At 49.8% G+C, this 24,261-nt stretch overlaps 1 protein-coding gene across 7 annotated transcripts in view; it reads left to right on the top strand.

Annotated features, from left to right (window-relative positions):
• The window catches only part of SCN5A (sodium voltage-gated channel alpha subunit 5), a 100,613-nt gene that overhangs the window by 42,377 nt on the left and 33,975 nt on the right, over nucleotides 1-24,261 (top strand). For 3 of the 7 annotated variants that reach the window (XM_057705807.1, XM_057705810.1, XM_057705809.1), the window contains 6 exons: nucleotides 5,041-5,173; nucleotides 6,122-6,360; nucleotides 14,990-15,163; nucleotides 16,478-16,834; nucleotides 21,390-21,830; nucleotides 23,306-23,467. In XM_057705807.1, coding sequence (XP_057561790.1) covers nucleotides 5,041-5,173; nucleotides 6,122-6,360; nucleotides 14,990-15,163; nucleotides 16,478-16,834; nucleotides 21,390-21,830; nucleotides 23,306-23,467 — 1,506 coding nt within the window. The remainder of the gene's footprint in view (nucleotides 1-5,040; nucleotides 5,174-6,121; nucleotides 6,361-14,989; nucleotides 15,164-16,477; nucleotides 16,835-21,389; nucleotides 21,831-23,305; nucleotides 23,468-24,261) is intronic. The other 4 variants (XM_057705808.1, XM_057705811.1, XM_057705812.1 and 1 more) reach the window with 2 other exon arrangements.

Genomic DNA, 24,261 nt, shown 5'->3' with positions numbered 1-24,261 from the left:
GCAGGTGCCATCGCCCACACTGGTCACCAGAGCCAGGTTTAAAAATACTTGCCAAGTATTTACTGAGTGCCTGCCTATTGTGTGCTGGGCTCTGGGGGTGAAGCCTACCAAAAAATCTCTCCTTCCTAGAGCTTCCAGACAGACAAAAGTCAAAGAAAGAAGAAAAATATGTATATATGCATATATGGTATGTAATGGGTGATAAACAGGGATGACAGTTAAATATTCAGCAACTAGTAAGGCACAGGCACTGAGACCCCGTGGTGGCACAGGACCAGTGCCCTCGAAGCCCTGTGTGTGCCAGGTGTGAGCCCTGGAGAGCTGTGGGTCATGGACAGTCTGGAGAAGGACCAGAGTGGCAAGGGAACCCTTCTGAGGTGCTGGGCAACAGCTATTCATCAAGTTCGAAATATTTCAGCACTTTACAGGCTGATAAATGTCAAGTTACAGCCCAAGCTTTAAGCGCTGTGGGAGAACAAAAGTGGGGAAGAGGGAGAGGGAAACCCCCTCATCACAAGGCACTTAAACAAGGACCTGAAGGAAGCAAGGGCGAGAGAACCAGGTGAGGGGTGGTACAGCAGAGGGGTTAGCACCCAGATTCTGGAGACAAACTGGGTTTGAATCTCAGCTCATTGATTACCAGCTGGATGGCTGTGAGCAAATTATTTTATTTCTCTGTGCCTCAGGTCTCTTGTCTGTAAAATGGATTTAAAATACCCACCTCAGGGACTTTTCTGGTGATCCAGGGGTTAAGACCACACACTTCCACTGCAGGGGGCATGGGTTTGATCCCTGCTCAGGGAACTAAGATCCTGCATGCCATGTGGTGCAGCCAAAAAATAGAATGAAATGAAATGAAATGAAATATAATACAGTACAATACAATACCCACCTCAGGATCAATGCCAGAATGAGTGGGCTAATATGCATAAAGCAGTCAGGACATGCATGAGTATGTTGCTGTGGTGATAACGTTGTCATATCATACTATCATTGCATCATGTGGGGGAAGCATGTACCAGGCCTAAGGAACAGCAAGTGCAAAGGCCCTGAGGCAGAAGCATGCCTAGCGTATTGGAGGAAATGCCATGAGGGCAGCATTTCCTCCAGGGAGGAAAGGGAGAGGAGCGAAGGGGAGAGGAGTTGGAGCATTGTCAGAAAGGTGACGGGGAGGGAGGCGCCAGATCATGAGGCCAGTCAGCAGTTTGATCACTCAGTCAGCCGATTGTATGACAGAATGATGACTGCCCAACCAGTCATCCAGGGCCCTTGCTGACTCCTGCCCCCAACACAGGGCTGAGAGCGGCCCACCCAGGAAAAGGGCAAACATGCAGCTAAGACCCCCAGGCCTGCAGGAGGCAGAGGAGGGCAGACTTTCTGAGGAAGCAGGACAAGACAAGGGAAACCTGATCAGGAAGGTGGAGGCGGGCTGAAGGGAGGGACTCATAGCCAAATGACCTGTTTTGCTCCAGCTCAGACACTTGCTCTAGCTGTGGGACTTTGCACAGGTTAATGAATCTCTCTGTGCCTCAATTTCCTCATCTGTTAAGTGGAAATAAAGTTAATATCCACATCAGAAGGTTGTGGTGAGGACTGAAAGAGTTAAATCCTGTCTGGTGCTTGGACCAGCACCTGCCTCATGTTCAAGTAATTATTATTATTATCTATTATTGTTATTATTGCGCAGAAAGGAGTGAAGACTTCCGGGGCACCTACAGAGCGCCTGGGGCCCTCACGCTCCTCTGGAGCGGGGAGTCAAGGAGAGGGTTCTGGGAGCACACTGGGGGCAGGCCGTAGTTTCTGCGTGGGTCTGGGGAGGCCCCTGACCATCCCCTGGAGGGTGGGGTGTCTGGCTTCCCAGGAACACAGACTCCCAGTGGCTGCAGGTCCAGCCCTGGAGCCTCAGCCTTGTGGAATCAGGTCAGCAGCTGGAGCGCTAATAGAATTTCCTAATCTCATTAGGGAGAAAATCATCTCATTGTACTGCACATGTCGGGAGGAATCCAAGTTCAAACACTTCATTACTGGGAACTCTGCCTTCACCCATTCTCACTTCTGTGGGGCCCATTTGTAACCTTAAAGGGATTAGCAGGCCAAGGGGTTATTTGCAAAGTTAAAGGAATTAGCGGACCAAGATGGAGATGTTGAAAAGTTAAAGAGATTAGCAAGCTGTAGGCCCTTGGAGATACCTTCCCTGCTTCTACTGGGTCCCTGGTGACACTTCTGCCCAGTTCTAGTCTGAAAACATAGCACAGTGGCAGGCACATAGTGGATGCTTCATCAGTACAGTAGGTGGCCGGCTGGAACAGACAGCTCACTTTAATTTGGGGCGGAGAGTGAAGGTTTACTTAGCCTGCTGTCTGTACGCATGCTGGGCTCCAAAGGCAGAAGGGCTGGGGGAGGCACCTTGAATAGATTCTTCTCCTTCCTACCCCCCCCCCACCCCCATCATCTTAGGGACAGAGCTAGAACCTAACCCAGGCCCCTGATTGCCAAGTATTTATCCATCCAACCAACATCTATCCAGTGCTCGCCCTCTGTGTTCAGTGCCAGCCCGTGTCTAAGGCTCCAAGGATATCACAGTGAACAGAACAGACAAGAGCTCTGACCTCGTGGAGTTGGCATCGTAGTCAGGAAGACAGACAGTAAACTGATCAATATTTCCAGGGACTAGTAAGGGTCTTGTGATAGAATGTTGCTAGGGGGAGGGCTGGGGATGGGGGGCTATTAGTTAGAATACACAGGGAAGTCCTTCCTGTGGTGGTGACTTTAAAATTGACCAGCAGATGATTTTAGGGAGGCAGCCACGAAGACGTGGAAGAACAGTGTTTTAGGCAGAGGGAGCAGAAAGTGTAAAGGCACTTAAGAGGAATAAGCTTGACACGTTTAAGGGATAAGAGGGCCAGGCAGGGCCGGGAGTGGTGGAAACAGAAAGGAATATAAAATGAGTTTAAGGAGTTAGGATTTGGACTGTGCAGGGCCTCGTAGGCTATAGAGAAGTTTGGGTTTACTCTGAGTAAGACGGGGGTGGGGTGGGGGATTGTTAATCAGAGGATTATCATGTGGTTTACTTTTTAAGGGAATCCCTTTCAGCTGTGTAGAAAATAGAGTGAAGAGAAGAAGAGGCCAGTTAGGAGCCCATTATATTAGCTTTGGAAAAGAGATGACCGTAGCCTGCACTAAGATGGTATATCCGTCAGCTATCGCCACAGTACTACTGTGTAACAAACTACCCCCAAAGTCAGTGGCTAGCAACAAGCCTTTATTCTCATGCTCACTTCTCTGGAGGTTGACCATGGTTTGGCTGGTCTAGGTTGGCCTTGGCTGGGCAGCTCTGCCTTTGACTGCACGGGGCCTGGTTCCATAAGTTAGGCTCGGGGCTGCTCCCCTTGTCTTTGTCCCAGGCTGAAAGGGTGGCAGCTACTTGGGGAAGCTCTTTTCCTGGAGGATTACTAGAGCCCAAGAGCAAGGGAAATAGCACAAGTACATTTAAAGCTTCTGTTCACATTATGTCCACTAACATTCATTTGGCCAAAGCAAGTGTGTCACCAATAGGACAGGGAATTTTGCTTCAGTCACAGTGGGAGAGGAAAGAGTAAATATTTGCTGAATGAAAACCCAAACTATCACAGGTGATAAGGGAGACACGTTGTGAGAATTTAAGACATGCTTGTGAGTTAAGGTAGCCAGATTTGTGGTTGCACTGGACCTAGGGTGCTACTGTTCCACCAGCTACATCAGCCCTCTCAGGCACCTCTGCTTGAACACTTCCATGACTGGGAGCTCACTGCCTCCCTAGGCATCACTTGACATCAATCCCACCAATCACAAAAGCTGACCTTAACTTGAGCCCAGATCAATTTGATACCCACCCCAGGCTCTGGCTCTGCCACCCGGCATTGCCTAGGCTCATCTTCCCTCTGACCCACAGAGATTATAGAGCCTTGCTCTTGCATGCTGAACAGCCCCGTGCCTTCATCAGTCCCAGCCTGGGCTCGCAGACGGTGGTCATGCATGGCCATGCTGACATGAAGCCTTTGCGGGCCCCCCTTGGTTCTGTGGGCAGCTCTGAATAAGCCTGGGGAATGTCTGCTGCCACCCCCTTCATAGGACACACCCCATCTCCATTTGCAGGCCTGGTTCTTTTACGTACAAAAATGACTCAAGCACATTGAAAACAAATCCAACAGTGCAGAAGTTAAAGTCCTTGCCGTCCCCACACAATCCCATTCCCCGGATATAGCCACTTTTACAATTCAGGGTGTTATCTTCCAGATCTTTTTCTTGTTTTTTCATAAAACTGTTTGTCTTGGAAGTGCTCCCATGGGAACACACGTGCAATGGTCTCGTTCTCCTTATTGTCTGTGTCAGAGTCCAGCGTCGGATTGTATCCATAATTGATTTTAATGTTCTTCCTATTGATCAGTTGTTGTTTTTTTATGGTGTTAGGAACAATGCTGCAATAAACATCATTGCATATGTATTTTTGGTGCACGTGTATAATTATTTATGAAGTTCGATTATTGGACAAGGAACAGCAGAGCCAATTTAAAATTTTCTTGGTAGATGTAGCCAAACTGCCTCCACAAAAGCTCCCACCAGCTATGTCTAAGCATTGTGTTTTATGCTTCCATTAATGTCACCTTAGAGCATGGTAGATTTTTTTTTTTCAGCTTTTTATGCTCTTGACTCTGGGGAGCTTGGGGTCAATGAAGACCCCCAGCTTGTTTTTGCATGTACTAATGTATATGACAGCATCTGGTTAAAAGCGCCTGGTACGTGTAGTTTTCTGTGCACACTCAGGAATCACCACTAATGGGAGATGGTGAATTTAAAAAGAGAATGAAGGAGATAATGGTTGGCAAGAGGGGAGTTGTTAGCTGGGAAGGAACTGGGAGCAGAGAAGCCCAGCGCCCAGTGTCGCATCAAGACCCCCATGCTGGCCCCCTGTGACCTCCCCAGCCTGAGTCTGGGGCGGCTGCCCCAGGGCCAGGCGGATCCCCATCCCCAGGCTGACGCACATCTCCCGGTTACACCCAGACCACGCCGTCGGAGGAGCCAGGCAGGCCCCGGATGCTGACCCCCCAGGCTCCGTGCGTGGACGGCTTCGAGGAGCCAGGAGAACGGCAGCGAGCCCTCAGCGCAGTCAGCGTCCTCACCAGCGTACTGGAAGGTCAGCCTCCCCGGTGTCATCCACACGCTCCCCGCTTCTGGTCTGAGCACCCACACAGTTATCCAGGTCTGAGCCAAGCTTGCCTCAGCTGTTTGGCCTGCCTTGGACATCCCCACAGCTGTCCCAGGCTTTTCAGTCTCTGTTGCCTGTCCTAGGTGTCTTTTCACCTGTTCCAACTTGTTTTGTCCTGAACATCCTCGGAGCCATGTCTGTGTTTCTTCCAAACACCCCCACCGCTGTCCTGGTGTGTCCTAGGTGCTCACCGGTCTCATCCTGTCCTCTCCCAAGCATCTCCATGTCTGCTGGGACCATCCTGTCCCAAGCATGCCTGTTCTAGCCTATCCCCAGCCATTCCCATATCTACCCCAGGCTACCCCAGGTATCCCACATCTGTCTCAGCCAGTCCCACTTTAGGCAGCCCCACATCTGATCCATCCTGAATTTGACACACCACCTGCCCCCAATTTGTCCCCTCCTGTCCCATATGACCCCAGTCTCAGACAACCTCACCCCCACATCTGTCCTGACATGTCCCAGATATCCACATCTATTCCTACCTGTTGGGTCCTGGGTGTCCTTATATCTGCACTTGCCTGTCTCTGATGTTGTCTCAACCTGTCCTCCCCCGTGTGTCCCCACATCTATGTGGGAGCGTTGTCTCAAGAGAGCCCACATCTGTCCTAATCTGTCTTGTCCCAGTTTCCCCCATATCCATCCCGCCTTTCTGTCCCCATGGCCCTCTTCTCCCATATTCCCAGAGTAAGGAGTCAGGACACAGGCCACTCTTTCCCTCAGCCTTCCCTGTCCCTCTTTCTGTCCCCCGTCACGTGGCAGCCCTGTCATCTGCTGCGTAAGTCATACATCTTTTCTGGAATACCATGACTTATATAAGAGTGAGTCAACAAAGACAAACCAGCTCACTGGTTCTCTGCCCCCCACCTCCCCCAGAGCTGGAGGAGTCTCACCGCAAGTGTCCACCATGCTGGAACCACTTCGCCCAGCGCTACCTGATCTGGGAGTGCTGCCCACTGTGGATGTCCATCAAGCAGAGAGTGAAGTTCATGGTCATGGACCCATTCACCGACCTCACCATCACCATGTGCATCGTGCTTAACACGCTTTTCATGGCACTGGAGCATTACAACATGACAGCTGAATTCGAGGAGATGCTGCAGGTCGGCAACCTGGTAAGGGCCGCTGGCAGCTGACTCTCAAATGGGCGTCGCGGTATGAAGGGCTCTTGGCCGGCTGGCACAGCCTTTGTGGGTAAGGGAGGAGGGACTCAGAGCACGAAAGGATCTTCTGAAGCTAGGAGTCTTTGTGGAAGACATTGTGGAAGGAGCCTCAAGATCAGCCTTTATGGAGCTGGGAGATGTAGTTGGGAGTGAAATGTTGGGGATAAAGATGCCCAAAGGCTAGAAAACAAAAGTGAGTTGAGGGTGAGCCTGAAACGTGTGGGGACGTGAGGTGTGGCACTTAGTAATGGAGAAGGAGAGTATATGCAAAGAGGCCGTTCTCTTAGGGAAAGAATGGATGGATGATTGGATAGAGAGAAGGAGGAAAGGAAGGATAGAGGGTTGGATGGATGGATGGATGGATAGATAGATAGAGTAAATAAATCAGGCAGAGCCAGATTTGAATTCTGACTCAGCTCTTACTATGTGACCTCAAGCAAATTACTTAGTCTCAGTAACTGGTACAATAAGTATCTGAATTTAATAAATGTAAAGTTAGTATGACAATATCAACCTCATAGGAAGCTAATGAGGATTGAAGAAGATAATGTGTGTAATGTGCTTGGCTCAGAGTTTGATAAACAACAAGCACCTCAAAATAAATGATAACTGTGGTTATTATCTTTGTTGTTGTTATTAAGGAGACTGTCCCTGGAAGTCAGAATGTCTGGGTTCTAATTCTGATGGTTTTTTTTTTTTTGACACCAAATCAAGTCTTAGCTCTTCACTCTAAAGATGGAAAACTGAGGCCAGAGAGGTGACATAGTGGTGGTAGAGCTGGACATGTGGGTTTTGTCTCCTGACTCTGAAGGACAGGGTCCTACTGGCTCTGTCCAGGTAAACACAGGGTGAGCCCTTCTGCAGAAAATCCCAGGGCAAAGCTGCAGAGAGCCCACTGACCTCTAAAAGGAGCCCCTGAGATCAGCACTGAGGGGGGGGCGGGGGGTGGGAGAGGGAGTCATGCAGTCTAAGCTCTCTCCTGCTGCAGACCCAGCCCTATCTCAGTCCCACCTGCACAGGTGGCCCCCGCAGGCAGGCAGGTCTCCTACACTGTGGAGTGTGAGGACTTTCTTCCTTCATGACTTTCCAGAATTCTTAATAGTTCTCTACAGGGTCTATTCAAATTTTTTCACAAACGTGAGTCTGTTTTGCTGTGATTCTGTTTTTTGTTTCTTCTTCTGTATATAAACAGAAGGGAAAGCTAGATCTCAGTCTGTAGGAGTCCCGTGGTACAATTGTACCTGCCTTGAGTGGGGCGGTCTTTAGATGGTGATTATGTAGGGTTTCAATTGAATGCAGTTTTAATAGAATGTGACCATTGTGTTGGACTGAGCAGTGAGTCAAGGTGATGAGGAGCACTGGTGGCTTCCCTGGACCATTAAGTTGTGAGTAATTTGCAGTTGTGTTAAACTGGTGGTTCGGTTATTAGTAATAGGTCATGTTCTTGGATTACAGCTCTGTTTTGTTTTGTTTGGATAGCTTTATTGGTAGTATGTAAGGTTTTGATTATCTTGCAGTTAATATATTCTAGATGGTTTAAATATTAAATGTAAAGAAGCAAAACCACAAAAATAAGCATGGATAAATAATCTTGGTGTGAAAAAAGCCTTTCTAAGCATGTCACTAAAAACAAACTCCATAAAGGAGAAGATTGATAGATTTAACTAACGTTTAGCCCATTATATACACAAAGGTAAAAGGCAAATAAAACATCTGTTCCTAGCAGTACTGTGGACAAGAAAACCTGCGATGTCTCTAACTGTGAAACAATTAAAAATATAGCAAACATTCTTTGACAGGCATAGCAAAATTCATGAGAAAGTAATAAAAATCCCCAAGTGCCAAAAACAAAGAGGAACTTAAAAACCATAGCAGTAAACACATGAAATTGTTCTGTAGTTGCCCTAGGGGGTGGGACGGGTGCTGATTTGAGTAGTCTTGGGAGCTTGTACTTCAGTGAACATGCAGAGACAAGATGTGTTTGGGACAGGGAAGGTAAGGTTTGGAACCAAGTAGCCTCATAAGAATATGACCCTATGTTCAGTAAAAAGGTGAATTAGAAAAAATGCACACACTGACCCTGGGAAACGATGAAGAAGCAAGGTTGTCAGTCTCAGCCAGGGCTGGGGGGGTGGGGGCAGTATCCTCTGGAAGCTTGTGACTATGAATTTGGCCTTATACAGATTTGGAGTTCAAATTTATACCTGGGTGTTCCTGCAACCTACATCTAAAAAATTAACACACAAAATGATCCTGGTAATCAGAGCTAACGCTTGTTGAACATCTAATTTTCAATAACAACCAGAAAGGGAGATGCTATTATTATTACCCTCATTTTACTAATAAGGTAACAGAGGCACAGAGTGGTGAAGTAACTTAACCAAGATCACATAGCCAGGAAGTGAAAGACCCAAGATTCAAATCCAAGCTTACCTAGTGCCTTACACTGCTGTGCTGCAGCTCTAGCTTTGTTCCCGTCTCCCTGTTTCCAGTCCAAATTATACTGGAGCCCTTGTCAATGTGCTATGAGAAGAAAGAAGGAAGGAAAACAGATTTAACCTTACTTTCCAGATTATGTTGTTATCTATAGAAATAATCCAGAAAAATCTACAGAAAGACTATTTGAACCAGTAAGCAATGTTGGTAGGTACAGACTCAATATACTAAAGTTAACTCTGCTTGTAGCCACCATCAAATGATCATTTGGAGAGAAGAATTTCTAAAAGTTAACACAATAGCAATAAAAACTGTGAAGAATCTAGGACTACATATAGCAAAAGATTGAAATTTTATATGAAAAAATTAGGAAACCATTGAAAAATATAAAAAGAAGGGTTAAATTAGTGGAGAAATATACCATTTTCGTGGATGGAAGTCTGAATAGTGTAAAGATATCAGTTCTTATCAGCTTAATGTAATTCTGATCAAAATCCCAATATGTTGTTACCCATGGGATTTGACAAGGCAATCCTAAAATTCATATGGAAAAGTAAAGTCTATCAAAACAAATTAAGGAATAAGGTGGGGAGCTTACCCTACCATGTATAACATATATTATAAAGCTATAGGAATTAAAACATTGTAGTATTGATGCAAATATCGAAAAATGTACCAGTGCTACAGAATCAAGAACTCAGAAATAGGAAATGCATATTTGGAGACTTGATAAATGACAGAAATAGGATTATAAATCAATGGGAAAAGGACAGGCTATTCAATAAATAGTGCTGGGAAGAATGGTTATCTCTATGGAAGAAAATAAGTTTAGATCCTTACCCCACACCATGTTCATTAATTAGTTGCAGGGAAATGGATTGAACACCTAAATGCAATAAAATAAAATTTTAAAGCTTTTAGAATAAAAATGGTGAAAAATACTTAAAATTTGGAGATTGGGAAGGCCTTCTCCAAAAATACAAAAAGTTTATACCATGAAAGGAAAGAGTGCTAGGGGGCTTCTGTGGTGGCACAGTGGCTAAGAATCCACCTGCCAATGCAGGGGACACAGTTTTGAGCCCTGGGCTGGGAAGGTCCCACACGCCCCAGAATAGCTAAACCCGTGCGCCACAACTACTGCGCCTGTGCTCTAGGGTCTGCAAGCCACAACTACTGAGCCCACATACCACAACTACTGAAGCCTGAGCGCACGCCTAAAGCCCGTGCTCTGCAACAAAAGAAGCCACCACAGTGAAAGGCCGGGCCCCACAATGAAGAGTAGCTCTTGCTTACTGCAACTAGGGAAAGCCCATGTGCAGCAGCGAAGACCCAATGCAGCCAATAAATAAATAAATAAATAAATAAATAAATAATAGGGGCTGGGAAGTGTTAAAAAAAAGAAAAGATTGCTAAATTTACCTATGTTAAAATTTATAATATCTGTACAATAAAGGATATGGTAAACAAAGTGAAATCACTACCCCAAACTGGAAATCAATTTTCGTAATTGATATTATGAAAAGTAGTTAATTGTAAAGACATGGAATCCAGAATATATATTGAAAGCTTATATATCGATAAGGAGAAGAGGGACAACCCGATGGCAAAAGCACAAACACAACAATGGACAGAGGAAATGACAGAAGAGGAAATTCAGATGGTTATCAACAAATGAACAGACACACAGAGGAATGCAAATTAAATCAACATTGAGATACTATTTCTCACCCGTAAGAGATTCAAAATTAAACTGTGTGTTGGCAACGATAGGAAACAGTGGGAACTCACACTTCGTACGAGCATGGATTTGGTACAGCATTTCAGGGAACAGTTGTACAGTATCTGGTAAGTCGTGGATATGCATACCCTCTAACTTAATTTCAGATATATATATTCTTGAGAAAGTGTGACGTGTGTACAAGGAGACATGTACCAGAAAGCTCTTTGCTGCATTGTCAGTCACAAGGGAAAATTGGAATCAGTGTAAGTGTCTATCCGTCCACTTAAAAATGGATAAATAAATTGTGGTGTGTTCATACAAGGAAATACTGTGCACAATTAGAAGGAATGCGTGTACATCTTTCAATATGGATAAATCTCATAAACACAATGTTAAGAATAAAAGGAACTTGCAAAAAAGAATACATATGGCATGGCCCATTTATATGAACCTTTAAACAATGCAAAAATACTGTACATCAAAAGTGTAAAAACATGCCTGGGGATGATAAACATCAGATTCAGGATGGTGATTACCTCGGAGTGCATGTAGTTCTATGGCTTTTACCGGTGATGGCGGGTGGCGATTAAGACTGTGCAGAAGAAGCCAACTGTTTAGATTCACATCAGGTTCCATCATATGGGCCAGTGACTTAACTTCTCAGTTTCCCTATCTATAAAATGGGGATAACAACAATAATATCTCATAATTATTGTGAGGCTTAAGTGATTCAATATCTATAAAGCACTAGTATAGCACCTGGCATATAGTAAATGCTATTTGTCCTTGCTATTACTTTGTAGGGAAAAAATGAAACAAGATTTGAAGAAATATGGCAAAATATTAATATTTGGTAGAGTTTGGTAGTGAGTAAAAAGATATTCATCGTATTATTCTATACTTTACATACTTAAAATATTTTATAATTTTTTAAAAAATACAATGACAAAGGTAAAAAACCAAGAAAATTGCCATACATACAGTAGACAAAGGGATAATACCCTTAGTATACAAAGTACATTTATAAACAACACCAAAAAAAGATAAACACCCTAATAGAAGAACAAGTAAAGGATATGAACAGGCAATTTCACAAAAGGAGAAATACAAAGATCAAAGAAATGTCCAACAAAACAACAATAAAAGATGGCCTTTGTCCTGTTGGGTTGGAAAGATTAGTTGACAGGAATTAGCATCTTTTTGAGGGAAACAGTTATCCCTTGTGGTTCATGGAATTGGTTAAAACCGATCTCTGAGGATCATTTAGCAGTTATGTGTCAGAATCTCTAAAATGCTTGTTGACTGTGCAATTCCAATTCCAGAAATTTGTACTAAGAAGAGAATTGGGCAAGTTATTTTAAAATAAGTATGCGAAAGGATATTTATTATGGCAATGTTTTTAATAGAGACAATGCCCATCACAAGGAAATGGTTAAACTACTTATGGCACATGTGTACAATGGAATATCCCACAACTATTTTTCTTAAAGGAAAAAGATGCTGTCTAATTGGCACAGAAGGATGTTCACAAGGTGTTATGTTTCAAAAGCAAGTTTACAATGTGTACAGGATGATCCCATTAAAGACAAGCCAAGATCAGGAGAGTTTGGGGTTCCTCAAAAGTCCTCCCACTTCCTGAGGAGCCACCATTAGCACTGATGGCTCTGTGTACCACCTGCCAGGAGTCAGGCAAGGCAGGTCCCCATACTCACAGCCTGTGTGCCACATCCCAGTGAGCCTATAAAACATGCAGAGCTGTTTGTATCTGAAGCCCCTGCCTGGGCCTGGAGCTCCTAGCAGTCCTAATAAATGAGGTCAGTGAGGGACTTCCCAGAGGTTAAGATTCTGTGCTTCTACTGGTCAGGGAACTAAGATCCTGCAAGCCGCATGGTGTGGCCAAAAACAAATAAATAAATGAGGCCAATGAGAAGGGTACCACCCTTTCATAGGCAGCATCCACTTGACATCCATTAGCTCTAACTCTTAGAAACTGCCTATAGAGTTATTATTATCCCCGTTTTACATATGAGGATGCTCAAGGCTCAGAGAGATGGAGAAACTGACCCAAGATCCTACCGTGGCAGACCCTGATTTAGAACCTGGGTCTGGCTGTCATTCTCTACACATCTTAAACCATCCAGCTTTGATCTCATGGCCTTTCAACACCAGTGGTGATCCTTTCGAAGGAGTCACATCAAAATTCATGTATTGATACTTCTAAAGCAGTGATTCTCAAGTTTAGCTGGAGAGTCACCTGGTAAGTTTATAAAACTCTCACTAGTTGGGTACTCCAGTTCAACTCGAATCTGTGGAAGTGGGACCCAGGCATGGGTATTTTTAAAACTCTCACTAGTTGGGTACTCCAGTTCAACTCGAATCTGTGGAAGTGGGACCCAGGCATGGGTATTTTTAAAACTCCTTAGGGGGTTCAAAGTGCACCCAGTTTACAAACCAGTAGTTGAAAATAGCACTTCTCAAACTTCAGATCGCCTGTGAATCTAGTGAAAATGCAGATTCTGACTCAGCAGCTCGGGGGTCTTAAAGATTCTGCATTTCTGAAGAGCTTCCAGGTGATGCTGTTGGTTCTTCTGCTCATTACTTCCCCAAAGGCTATCCTCAAGAGCCTCCCTCTGCTGTCTTTCCTTCCTGACTTCTAACACCTCCTAATACCTGCTATTTTGATGCCAGGATAGCTACAAACATAGGCAAAGTGAGGTGGGGGATCTTTCCTGAGTTCCTTTACCCAGAAATGAATATTAGCACTCGTGGGTCTTAAGAGCACAGCCACCCCGGCATCCTCAGGCAGCGGCCAAGGAGACCAGAGGGCTGGGGGCAAGGAAGGTTGAATCCAGGCCCCACCCTTAGGGGCTCTCAGGGAAGCCCAACACAGAGAGTGCAGCAGGGTGAGGGCTATGGCTGAGTAGGGAAGGCCTCAGGAAGACAGAGACATAGACCCAGGTGCTGCAGGAGGTCTTAGGCCCAACCACTTGTATGTTTATTCAACCAGTATTGATGGATCACCCATAGGCTGGACACTGTTCCAGGTATAGTAAGACAGGAAGGGTCCCTCCCACTGTAGAGTTTACAGTCTAGCTGGAGGAGACACAACAGACAAACACACGGCTCTGGTGTACAGTATGCCAGGGTAGTATATGAGAGGACAAAAAATAAAGCAAGGAAGAGGATAAGGTGTATGGTGGGCGGGGCTGTGATATTAAGTGTCAAGTAGTTTTGTTGAGTTGATTAGGTGGCTTTTAAGCAGAGACCTGAAGGGAGTGAGTCCTGTGGATGGGGTTGGGGAGGATCCAGGGAAAGGAAGCAGCAAGTGCAAAGGCCCTGAGGAGGCAACAGCGAGGAGGCAAGCGTGTCTGGAAGAGTAGTGGGAGATGGGGTCAGAGGGATGGAAAAGATGGGTGCCAGGAAAAGGGAAAGAACCCAAAGATGCCTCTTTGCACGTGAGGGCAGCCTAGGAATTTGAGCTGAGGCTGGAGGATTTGGGGGGCTCTCCCTTCCCTAAGACCTCAGCTGGTGGAGGAACAGTTGTCTCTGGGCACAAGCGCTAAAGGGACCACTGAAGTCACAGGGCCTAGGCTGATTGATGGTGCCCTGCATGGCAGTGCAGAGGTGCCCACCTACCTGCTATCCTAGCCTCTGCCCACCTCAGGAACATTTCCAGAAGGGAGAGTGGTTGCTCTAAATCTTGAAGGACAACACTGAATTCATCTCCTGGCTCTCAAATTTATGAGCTGTTTGGCCCCAGGCACATTACTTCTCAATGCCTCAGTTTCCTTACCTGTAAAATGGGGTTAATGATATTTTCTCATTGGGTTGTTGGGCAGATTAAAAGAAACAACATAGAGAGCATTCCAGCCCAGCTCTTGACACATAGTCAAGCCTCAAGAAATGGTGGCTGGTTGTTATTACAGTGAGAAGAGTCAGCACGTGGACAGGGAGGAAGTGGGAACAGCATAGGCAAAGGCCCTGAGCCATGAAAGCATGAGTGTTTGTGGGAATGTGTGTATTTGGTGTGTGTGGAGCAGGGGAAACTTCCTGTGGCCACACAGGCTGGAAGGGGTCTAGAGCTGGGTGGTATCAAGGCCCACCCCAGCCTCCCCTGATCCCAGGTACCTCCCAGAGCTGTGAGTCCCTGCAGAGCTTGCAGTGGGCCTGGTGGCTTTCTGAGGCCCAGGCTGGTGGGTCACGCCTGGGAAACAGCGGAGCTGGCTAGAGGCATTGGGCTGGAGGTGTCTCTAAGGGACTGGACCATGGCCGAGCAGGCACCCACTGGGATTCTGGGTGCAGTCAGAGCTGGCAGCCCAGCAGGGGGACCCTACCAGAGCAGGAGTCAGGAGGCAGGGAGCCCCGGCTGCCGGAGGCTCTTTCCAGCCTAAACGTTAGGAACCCCTGATTCCCGCTCCTTCCCAGGTCTTCACAGGGATCTTCACAGCAGAGATGACCTTCAAGATCATCGCCATGGACCCCTACTACTACTTCCAGCAGGGCTGGAACATCTTCGACAGCATCATCGTCATCCTCAGCCTCATGGAGCTGGGCCTGTCCCGCATGGGCAACTTGTCGGTGCTTCGCTCCTTCCGTCTGGTACCCGGCTGGGCCCAGCAGGGGGCAAGTGGGTGGGGGCCTGGGGCACCCAGCCACACCCCCTCCAAGGTCACCACTCAGTCACCCCTACTCTGATCTTTCATGCCTTCACCCAACAGCTGTTTGTGAGGTACCCCAGTGCTGGTGATGTGGGGGACACAGAGGTGGGCAAGACGGAAGGAGATATCCCTCTCTCCAGAGGGGCAATTGGGGCGGCCATACATTCTGACGATTTGCAAAGCCCTTGATGGTTCACCATGCCCCCTTTAGTGCTCGTAGGATCCCAGGAGAGGAGGTAGCACTGCTGCATTCCTATTCCACACGTGAGGAGACTAATAAGACTCAGAGAGGTGAAAATTTCCCAACGTCACATGGCAAGTAACGCATGGAACAAAGTCTGCTGACAGCTCACCCGAGGCTCTACCTGCTGGTTTTGGAATCTGCATTTTTGAAACTTTAATGCACACACAAATTGCCTGGGAATCTTTCTAAAATGCAGATATGGATTCAGTAGGTCTCAGATGATGTCAAAGCTATGGGTCTATGGACCACGCTTTGAGTTTAGAATGTCTGAGAGGTCCAGGCATGGGGCTGGAGGTAGGTCAGGGAAGGCTTCCTGGAGGAAGTGGCTTCACTTGCGGTTAGGAAAGCAGGATGGTGGAGGAGAAAGAAAAAGCCCAGGCTGTGGGTTTTAATTCCGACTCCACCACCAAGAGCCAAGGGACTTAGACAAGATACTCCACCTCTAAGGGTTGGCTTCTTCATCTGTCAAATGAGGTAATAGTAGTGCCAGCCTCATGTGGTTATTTGGAATTCTGAATGAGCTGATCCATCCTAAGCACAAGGTCTGGCACGGTGGGTGTTCCTTAAATGCTAAGCACCAGCTCCCTTTCTCTGTGATGACTGAGAGGAGGGAAAGATGGAGGTGACTGGGCAAGTCAGGGATGGTTTGAGCTTGCCTGGGAGGATCCTTGATGAGGAAGGGTCCGGAAGAGGGACATTCCATGATGGGGCAATCTACTTGGTGGTTCCTGGAAGTGAGACCAAAGTGGTTAGGAGGCTGGTATGGAGACAAAGAGAAGGCGTGGGTTGGGGAGAGGAGTCTGGAGCTGCTGACCTGACCCTGAGCAGAGCCCGATGAAGCTGCCCTCAAGCTGTAGAGAGAAACGTAGTGTGTGCTCTTGGAGAAATGAGGAGAAATAGGTATCAGTGACCTTCAAGGGTACCCTGGGTTTTCAGGCAGGAGCTGTGGGGGGTGAGGGTGTCCACGGGCAGTGGAGCCAGGGCCCCTCACAAGGACCCATCCCTCCCCAGCTGCGGGTCTTCAAGCTGGCCAAATCCTGGCCCACCCTGAACACGCTCATCAAGATCATCGGGAACTCAGTGGGGGCGCTGGGCAACCTGACGCTGGTGCTGGCCATCATTGTGTTCATCTTCGCCGTGGTGGGCATGCAGCTCTTTGGCAGGAACTACTCAGAGCTGAGGCACCGCATCAGCGGCTCGGGCCTGCTGCCCCGCTGGCACATGATGGACTTCTTCCATGCCTTCCTCATCATCTTCCGCATCCTTTGCGGCGAGTGGATCGAGACCATGTGGGACTGCATGGAGGTGTCTGGGCAGTCACTGTGCCTGCTGGTCTTCTTGCTTGTTATGGTCATTGGCAACCTCGTGGTAAGTTGGCCACTGGCCCCACACACACTCACCTACCCATCCATTCATCTACTCAGCTACCCACCTACCCAATCATCCATCTGTCCATTCACTTACCCGTCCTTCCATCCATCCACTCCCTCACTCAGCCATCTGTCAAACCATCCATCCACCCATCAATCTCTCATCCATTCATTGATTTACCCATCCATCCATCTACTCATTTACCCATCATTCCATCTGTTTACTCACGCATTCATTCATTCACCCATCTGTGCACCCACTTACCCATCCATCCATGTATCATCAATCCATCTATTACTTACCCATTCATTCTTTCATCTCTCTACTCATTCATACATCTACTTATCCAGCCATCCGTCCACTCATCAATAACCCACCCACCAACTCACCTATCCACCTGTCCACCTTTCCATCAATCTGCCTACTCAGTTACCAATCTCCCTATCCATTTGTACACTCACTCGCCCAGCCATTCATCCATTAGCCCCATCTACTCATTCCCTTACCCATCCATTCATCTCTGCATCAACCATCCATCCATCAGCCCCCATTCATACATACACACACACACACACACACACACACACACACACACACACACGTGCACTTATTCATCCATCCATTTGCCCATCTATCTACCATTCATCCATCCATCCATTCATCCATCACCCATCTTTCCACTCACTCATCTGTTCTCTACTCATTCATCCACCTCTGCATCCATCAATCAACCCACTCATCCATTCTGTCATTCATCAATCCCATCCATCTTTTCATTGATCCATCCAGTGATCTACTCATTCACTCATTTAGCTATCCATTCATCCACATCACTCTTCATTTGCTCATTCTTTCATTTACCCATCTATTTACCTATTTATTCATTGTGTATTCAATTTCTATCCGTTAATTAATTATTTTCTCATCTACTCATTGTTTTATTAGTTATTCACTGTCAGTGACTTATTTCCCGGTTCACTTCAGCTTGACAAACATTTGCCGAGTTCCTGTTGTATGCAAAATATGCTAGATGCTATTGGGCATACAGAGGTGAATGTAGCTCTGACATTGCTTACCACCTTGAGAGAGTGAGGAGGTGGAGAGTTCAAACAGGACAGAGATAACTCTCAAGCTAGTCAGAATGGTCAGAGCCATTAAGGGGGGAGCCCATGGGTGCTAATCCCCTTCAGCTGGGGAAATCAAGGAGGGCTTCCTGGTGGAGGGGGTTTGGCGCTGACCTGATAGACAGGTGATGCTAGAGAGGGAAGAAGCAGGGTAAGTAAAGCACAGGTGCAGGCTGGTGATGGTGGTCCAGGTGAGGTGGGGCCCGAGGGAACCTTGTGTGTAACCCTGGATAGCTGTGGTGAGAGTCCCTGCTGTCCTGTCATGAGGAGCCCAGGTCTTTGCTCCCATGGCCACCTGTCTGTCCCAGGGCAAGTGCATCTTGCCTTGTGTCTTTACAACGTGGGCAGTTCTGGAGTTGAGAGAGATCAAAATCTAAATGCCAGAGAAGGAGACTTTGGAAGAGGCAAGGTTGAGAGGGGTCAGTGTTTCAGGGAGAGGTCAGTGTCTACTGTGGACACGCAGCCACCTTCCTGGGTACACAGGGGGACCACATGTGCCCCAACATCACACCTGTAGGGTCTGGCTCCCACGGCCCATGGTGTGGGCAGTGCAGGCTCACAGCAGCTCATAGAGGGGTTTTAGGTGATGTGAGTACTGTGGGCTGCAGATTCCAGAGCCCTTCTCCAGACCTGCCTGCCTTCTCCTCCCATGTGCCTTAGCCAGGCCACGTTGGGGTCGGTCTCCCTCGGGCTCCATAGGCAAAGCCCCGGGAGGAAGCAGAGTGCCCGTGGAACCCACAGCCCCCCTCCCATCCCCTCAAACCTGCCGCCCCTCAGGGTGCCCCTCACTCAGCCCCTGGCCCAGCCCCGGGCTGCCAGACTCTGTGTTCCGAGGAGGATGCGAATACACAGAGCTCTCAGCCCAGGGCCAGGCTGAGCTGCCCTCACGCACACACAGCCAGTGATTTCTGAGCGGATCTGCCTGGGGATGGGAAGACTAGAGGCTGCTGGAGGAGGGAAGCTAATGCAGCCCACGCGGCCCCCCTCCCTGGCCGCCTCAGGAATTGGGCCGCTGCCGGGCGTGGGTGGAAGCAAGATTGCCATTGAAATGGGAAGTGATGATCAGGCAGGGGCTGGGGAGCAGCAGCGTGATTGATGGGGAAAACACTGGAAGCCGCCGCACTTCTGAAGCCCGCGGCAGAGGAGGCCCTAGCGTCCTCTGTGGGTGGACTGGTAGCCCCTGCCCCGCCCCCAGCCTGGCCCCGGATGCCTGGAGGTCAGGGGATATGAGGCCAGGTGTGAGTGAGGGCTACGGTGGGGGGGATCCAGGGTGGGCTACCAGGAACAGAGGCAGGCCAGGCCTGGGCCAGTGTGGACAGCGGCCAGGGGCCTGGCCAGAGGTCCGTGTAGACAGCAGCTCTGAATCACATCACGTGCATCACCCTTCCAGTGATGACATAAAAAAGGCTGCCAGGTGTCAAAAGTGATCATCTCTCTGTGGAGATAGAACAGGAAAGCCCACTTCTTAACCTTTCCATACGGTCCATATGAATGAGTGTTGCTTTTTAAACCAAAGGCAGGTTTCCGAGGCCTGGCACGTCAGCCTTGCCCACTGCTTTTGCCAGAATTCTCATGCCCAGCTTACCGACAGGGATGTCTCTGGGGCGTGCAAGAAGCCAGAGCAAGGACTCAGACTGGGTGTCCACCTCCACACACCACCCTGCTGTAGGGGCCCCCATTCAATTGGACTCCCTTCTGGGAGTGGCTGTGGTGGGGAGACACAGGCCCAAGGTGGGGAGGTTGCATGTCCGGCCTATTGGCCTGATGATGCTTGTGAGCCAGTCTGACCCCTGAGTGGAACGAGCCCTCCGCCATCTTCAGTTACCCTCCCTGAGACAGAAATGCACCCAAGCCCCGTCCCTTGTCACTCAGCAAAAGTGCTCTCTTTTAACAAAAGCTAACACGTCACACTTGCAGGATGGTTTAACAATAAGCGGTAGTCCAGAACCATCCAAAGACAGAGGGATTTTACAAGCCCCCCTTAGGGGTCTCAAGTCCATAACCCCTAATAAATAACTTGACTGTGTCTTCTGGCATCTCTGAAACCTCAGCCCCTTCCCTGACTCCCTGTAGCATATGGGCCTTCGAGCCAGGGCTGGCCCCTGGCACGAGCCCCGGATCCCTCCACTCCATCCCAGTTGTCTAGTCCTGCATGCAGCACCCATCCAAGCACGCCTCACCGCCTAGACACAACCCCGTCCCAGTAACTTGACCCTACAGTTAGTCCCAGGTGCCCAAGGGCCACCACCTGGCCTCTTTTCCTGCCGTCACCCCCTGCTCTGCTCAGTCTCCCATATCCTTCACCTGGAAAGCATAGTCAGATCTGGGGACACAGGCGGAGAGTGCTCCACAGCTGGAGCCCCAGATGTTTGAGTGGTGAGCTAGCTTCAGTGGGGAACTCAGGGGCACACCACTGCCCCTCCTTCACCAATAGATGCAGAGGCCCCTTCCCAGGAAAGCCCCAAAGGCAGATGGGTGATGGATGAACGAATGAATGAATGGATGGATGGGTGGGTGAGTGAGTGAGTGAATGGATGCCCTGGGTTGCTTCTCTGTGGGATTCTGTCTTGTCCCTGGTGATCCCAGATTGGATCCCACTTCCCAGGGAGCAGTCCTGTGCTCACCCTGAACCCACTGCCCCCAATTACTCCCAAGGCAGCAAGGCCCCATCTGCAGGTTTTGACATCAGATGAACCCACGGTTCTTCCATTGAACCTGGGCCAACACCCAAGAAACCTGGGTCTGAATGCCCTCAATTCAGACTGTATCTGAGTCCTTGGGAGGAGGGATTGATTCTGGTGGTAAAAAGCTGGAGGAAGGACCTCAGTTCTTTGAAGAAAGAATTCAGCAAAGAGACCAAGATTGTGAAAAAGATAAAAACGTTTATTAGAAGCAAAGTACCTGTGGAAAAAACAAAGTACGTGTGGAAGAGCACACAGGCAAGCTAAGAGGGGGCGACTTAGGTTGCTTAAACCGGGGCAGCTTTCTGGGTGTTTTTCTGGCCAGTCATCTCCATATCTGGTCCTGGTGTGAGCACGCATCTCTGAGCCAAGGTGGATTCCAGCTGGCGTCTTCTGCCTCCTTTTGTCCTTCCCCTAGACTGAGGGCCTTCTCTGCGCATGTGTCAGGCAGGGAAGTCCATGAGAATGCACCCAGTCAGGGTCCAGGGTTCCCGCTGGTATCCCATCTTGAAGCATCAGCAGGAGACCAGCTGCAGCTGCTCAGCCTGGGGCCTATGTATCACCTGCCTCCGGATGAGAATTTTTCTTTCCTTTCATAGCCACATTCTCTGTATTCAAGGGTATGGGGAGTTAGGGTGAGGGTCCTGGGCCCAGGGTACCAGCCTCGAGCTGTTTGCCTCTGGCAGTCCTCAAGGTTTCCCCATCATGGCCCCGAGGCTGAGCACCCAGGGTACATTGTCTCCACAGGTCCTGAATCTCTTCCTGGCTTTGCTGCTCAGCTCCTTCAGCGCAGACAACCTCACAGCCCCTGACGAGGATGGGGAGATGAACAACCTCCAGCTGGCCCTGGCCCGCATCCAGCGGGGCCTGCGCTTCACCAAGCGGACCAGCTGGGACTTCTGCTGCGGGCTCCTGCGGCGGCGGCCTCGGAAGCCGGCGGCCCTTGCCCCCCAGGGCCAGCCGCCCGGCTGCATCACCGCCTCCAGCCCCCCACCCCCCCCAGAGACAGAAAAGGCGCCGCCAGCCCGCAAGGAGACACGGTTTGAGGAAGGCCAGCGGCCAGGCCAGGGCACACCCGGGGATCCGGACCCTGTGTGTGTGCCCATCGCTGTGGCTGAGTCAGACACGGATGACCAAGAGGAGGAGGAGGAGAACAGCCTAAGCACAGAGGAAGAGTCCAGCAAACAGGTGAGCCCCGTCTCCCACCCCCGCCGCCGTGTGTATGCAGCACCGACTGTCCAGGGCCCGGGGCTCTGCTGTCCAGGGGACCCAGCCTCACTCAGAGCAGCTGCCCCAGCAGGTGTGGCCTAGAGGGAGACGACAGGCCACCCCCAAAAAGCCAGCCTCGTGGAGGTGTGCTGAAACCAGCTCTCAACCCTCTCTCCCCAGCCCAGCCCAGGAGGGCATCTTGGGAGGGACTGCTGTCCATCATTCATCCCCTGGCTGGTCACGGGCAGCTAATCGTACAGAGAGGGAAACCAAGGCACGGCAAGAGAGAGAGATGTGCTAGGAGTTCCTCACGCGTCTAGGACAGAGCCAGGCCCCCTGGGCCCCAGACCCTGCCCTGACCTTATCCCCTCCAGGACTAACAAGGTGGAATGTCTTGGTGGGGGAGGAGTGCAGCCTTCTGACCTCTGCACCGCCCCTTTCCCTCCTCCCAGGCCCAGGGCTAATTCTGAGATTTAAAAATAAGCATCCCTAAGATGGCAGGTGTCAAAGACAGCCCTATCTTATCTTTCAACCTGTTATTTTTAACACTTAGGACTAGAGTCTCTGGATGAAAGGGACAGTGCCTCCCACCCCCACCCTGGCTCCCTCAGTTTTCTCATGGCCTGAGCCAGGCTCGGATGGCTTCTCCCTAGGTCTTAGGTCAGACAGCAAGGACTGGTTCTCTCTGTTTTGTAGGGCCCATCCTGGCCGCTTACTCTGGGCCTGCACTGGGTGGGTCTGGCTGAGAAGAGCAGCTGCTCCCCTGCATGGAATTTGATCTGAGGCTCCAGGCTTGGTTCCACATCCTCCTGCCTCCCTGTGGTCCCAGAGGCCAGCTTCTGCCCTTTCAGTCAGGCTGCGGGACAGCCACAGTGTAGGTTGGGGGAGGGGGAGCGTTGGTGTTGCCAAGACCACGGCTTCCAATTAGCTCCAGGACACTCCCAGCACAGGAGTGGAATTCCGGCTGCCCCTCCTTTTCCTCCTCCTTTCCTTCTCCTGAGCCTGTTGGCCCTGGCTCCCTGGGGCCTGTGTGTGTGTGTGTGTGTGTGTGTGTGTGTGTGTGTGTGTGTGTGTGTGTACAAGCAAGCAAGCAAGCAAGCAAGCTGGGGTGCCATGGGAACTCCTGAGGAAAGTCAGCGTGTCCTTTCTAAGTGGAGTTGCCAGCATCTGGGAGCTGGGCATCGCGGCCCAGCTGCACCCTTCAAGGAGGGGGAGGAGGGAGAGATTTGTGCCAGGTAGGCCAGGGACTTTGTCTAGCTTTAGGCCCTTTTCTTGGACCTATCAGGAGCCTCCCTCAGCCTCGGGACCCTCGAGGGAGGGGTCTTCAACAAGATGAGGCCTCATGAAGAGGGCAGGAGGCAGTGCCCCGCTGCCTGGGCAGGGTCTGAAGCAGAGCCAGGGTCCTGGAAACACTCTGACCGGGTAGCTCATGGGCTGGGGGGGCGTCTCTTCAGCAGGAATCCCAGCCTGTGTCCGGCAGCCCAGAGGCCATCCCGGAGCCCAGGGCCTGGAGCCAGGTGTCAGAGACCACCTCCTCCGGGGTCCAGGCCGTTGCGGCTCAGGCAGACTTGCGGCAGCAGCGGAGAGCAGAGGCCCCGGCCCCAGGGTGCAGCGAGGTAACGCACACCTTTGTCCCTGAAGCCAGTGGGGCACTGCCGCTGGGGCTGGAGGCCATGAGAGGCCCTGGGCACAGGCCTGCGTTTGCTGGTGGAAGCCACAGCTGCTGTCACAGCCAGTGTGGGCCACCCATCTGCAGAGGAGAGTACAGGCAGCCCTGTCCTAACATAGGAGGGATGGTGTAGGGCCCAGAGCCATGGGGAAATTCTGGAAGCAGCCCGCCCAGGAGCAGGGTACAGGACTAACCCTAAACCTCTGCGTGTTCACCCAGTCCTCACTCAGTTCCTGTGCTTTGGTCCTGTTGGCAAATGTTGTCCTGTGAACGAGCCCGTCCCAGGGGACTGGGGGAGCTCTGAGAACAAGTGCTTGGCACATCAGCCACCAGCTGCTTCTTACCTGGACAAAAGCAGAGGCCACACACACAAGGCCTGCTGGAGGGGTTTGTTCTGGACACAGAAGGGTTTTAATTTCAATTTGCTACAACAGTTAAAACCCAGAAGCTTTTATGTAAAAAAATCTGCATTTCTGACGTCTCTTGAAAAAAAAATTGGATGAGCCACCCTGCTGCAGATGAGTGGTACCCGCCCCCTTGACACCGGCTGGAGCGCTCCGGTTTGCCACATCCCACCTGTGTGCCTTCATCCCCTCACCTGCCTGGCCCTGTAAGCACTTGCGTTTGCAACCCTGAGCTACCTGGACTGTGGCACTGCTGACGACACCCCACCCCTGCTCTGCTGAGCACCAGGAAAGATGGAGGTCACATGTTCAGAGACAGCGCTCAGAGGCCCTGTCC

The sequence above is a fragment of the Hippopotamus amphibius genome, chromosome 13 (genome assembly GCF_030028045.1).
Source record: "Hippopotamus amphibius kiboko isolate mHipAmp2 chromosome 13, mHipAmp2.hap2, whole genome shotgun sequence".
Classification (NCBI taxonomy): Eukaryota; Metazoa; Chordata; class Mammalia; order Artiodactyla; family Hippopotamidae; genus Hippopotamus; species Hippopotamus amphibius.
The sequence above is the reverse complement of the archived record's forward strand: the minus strand, read 5'-3'. Positions and strand labels throughout refer to the sequence as shown.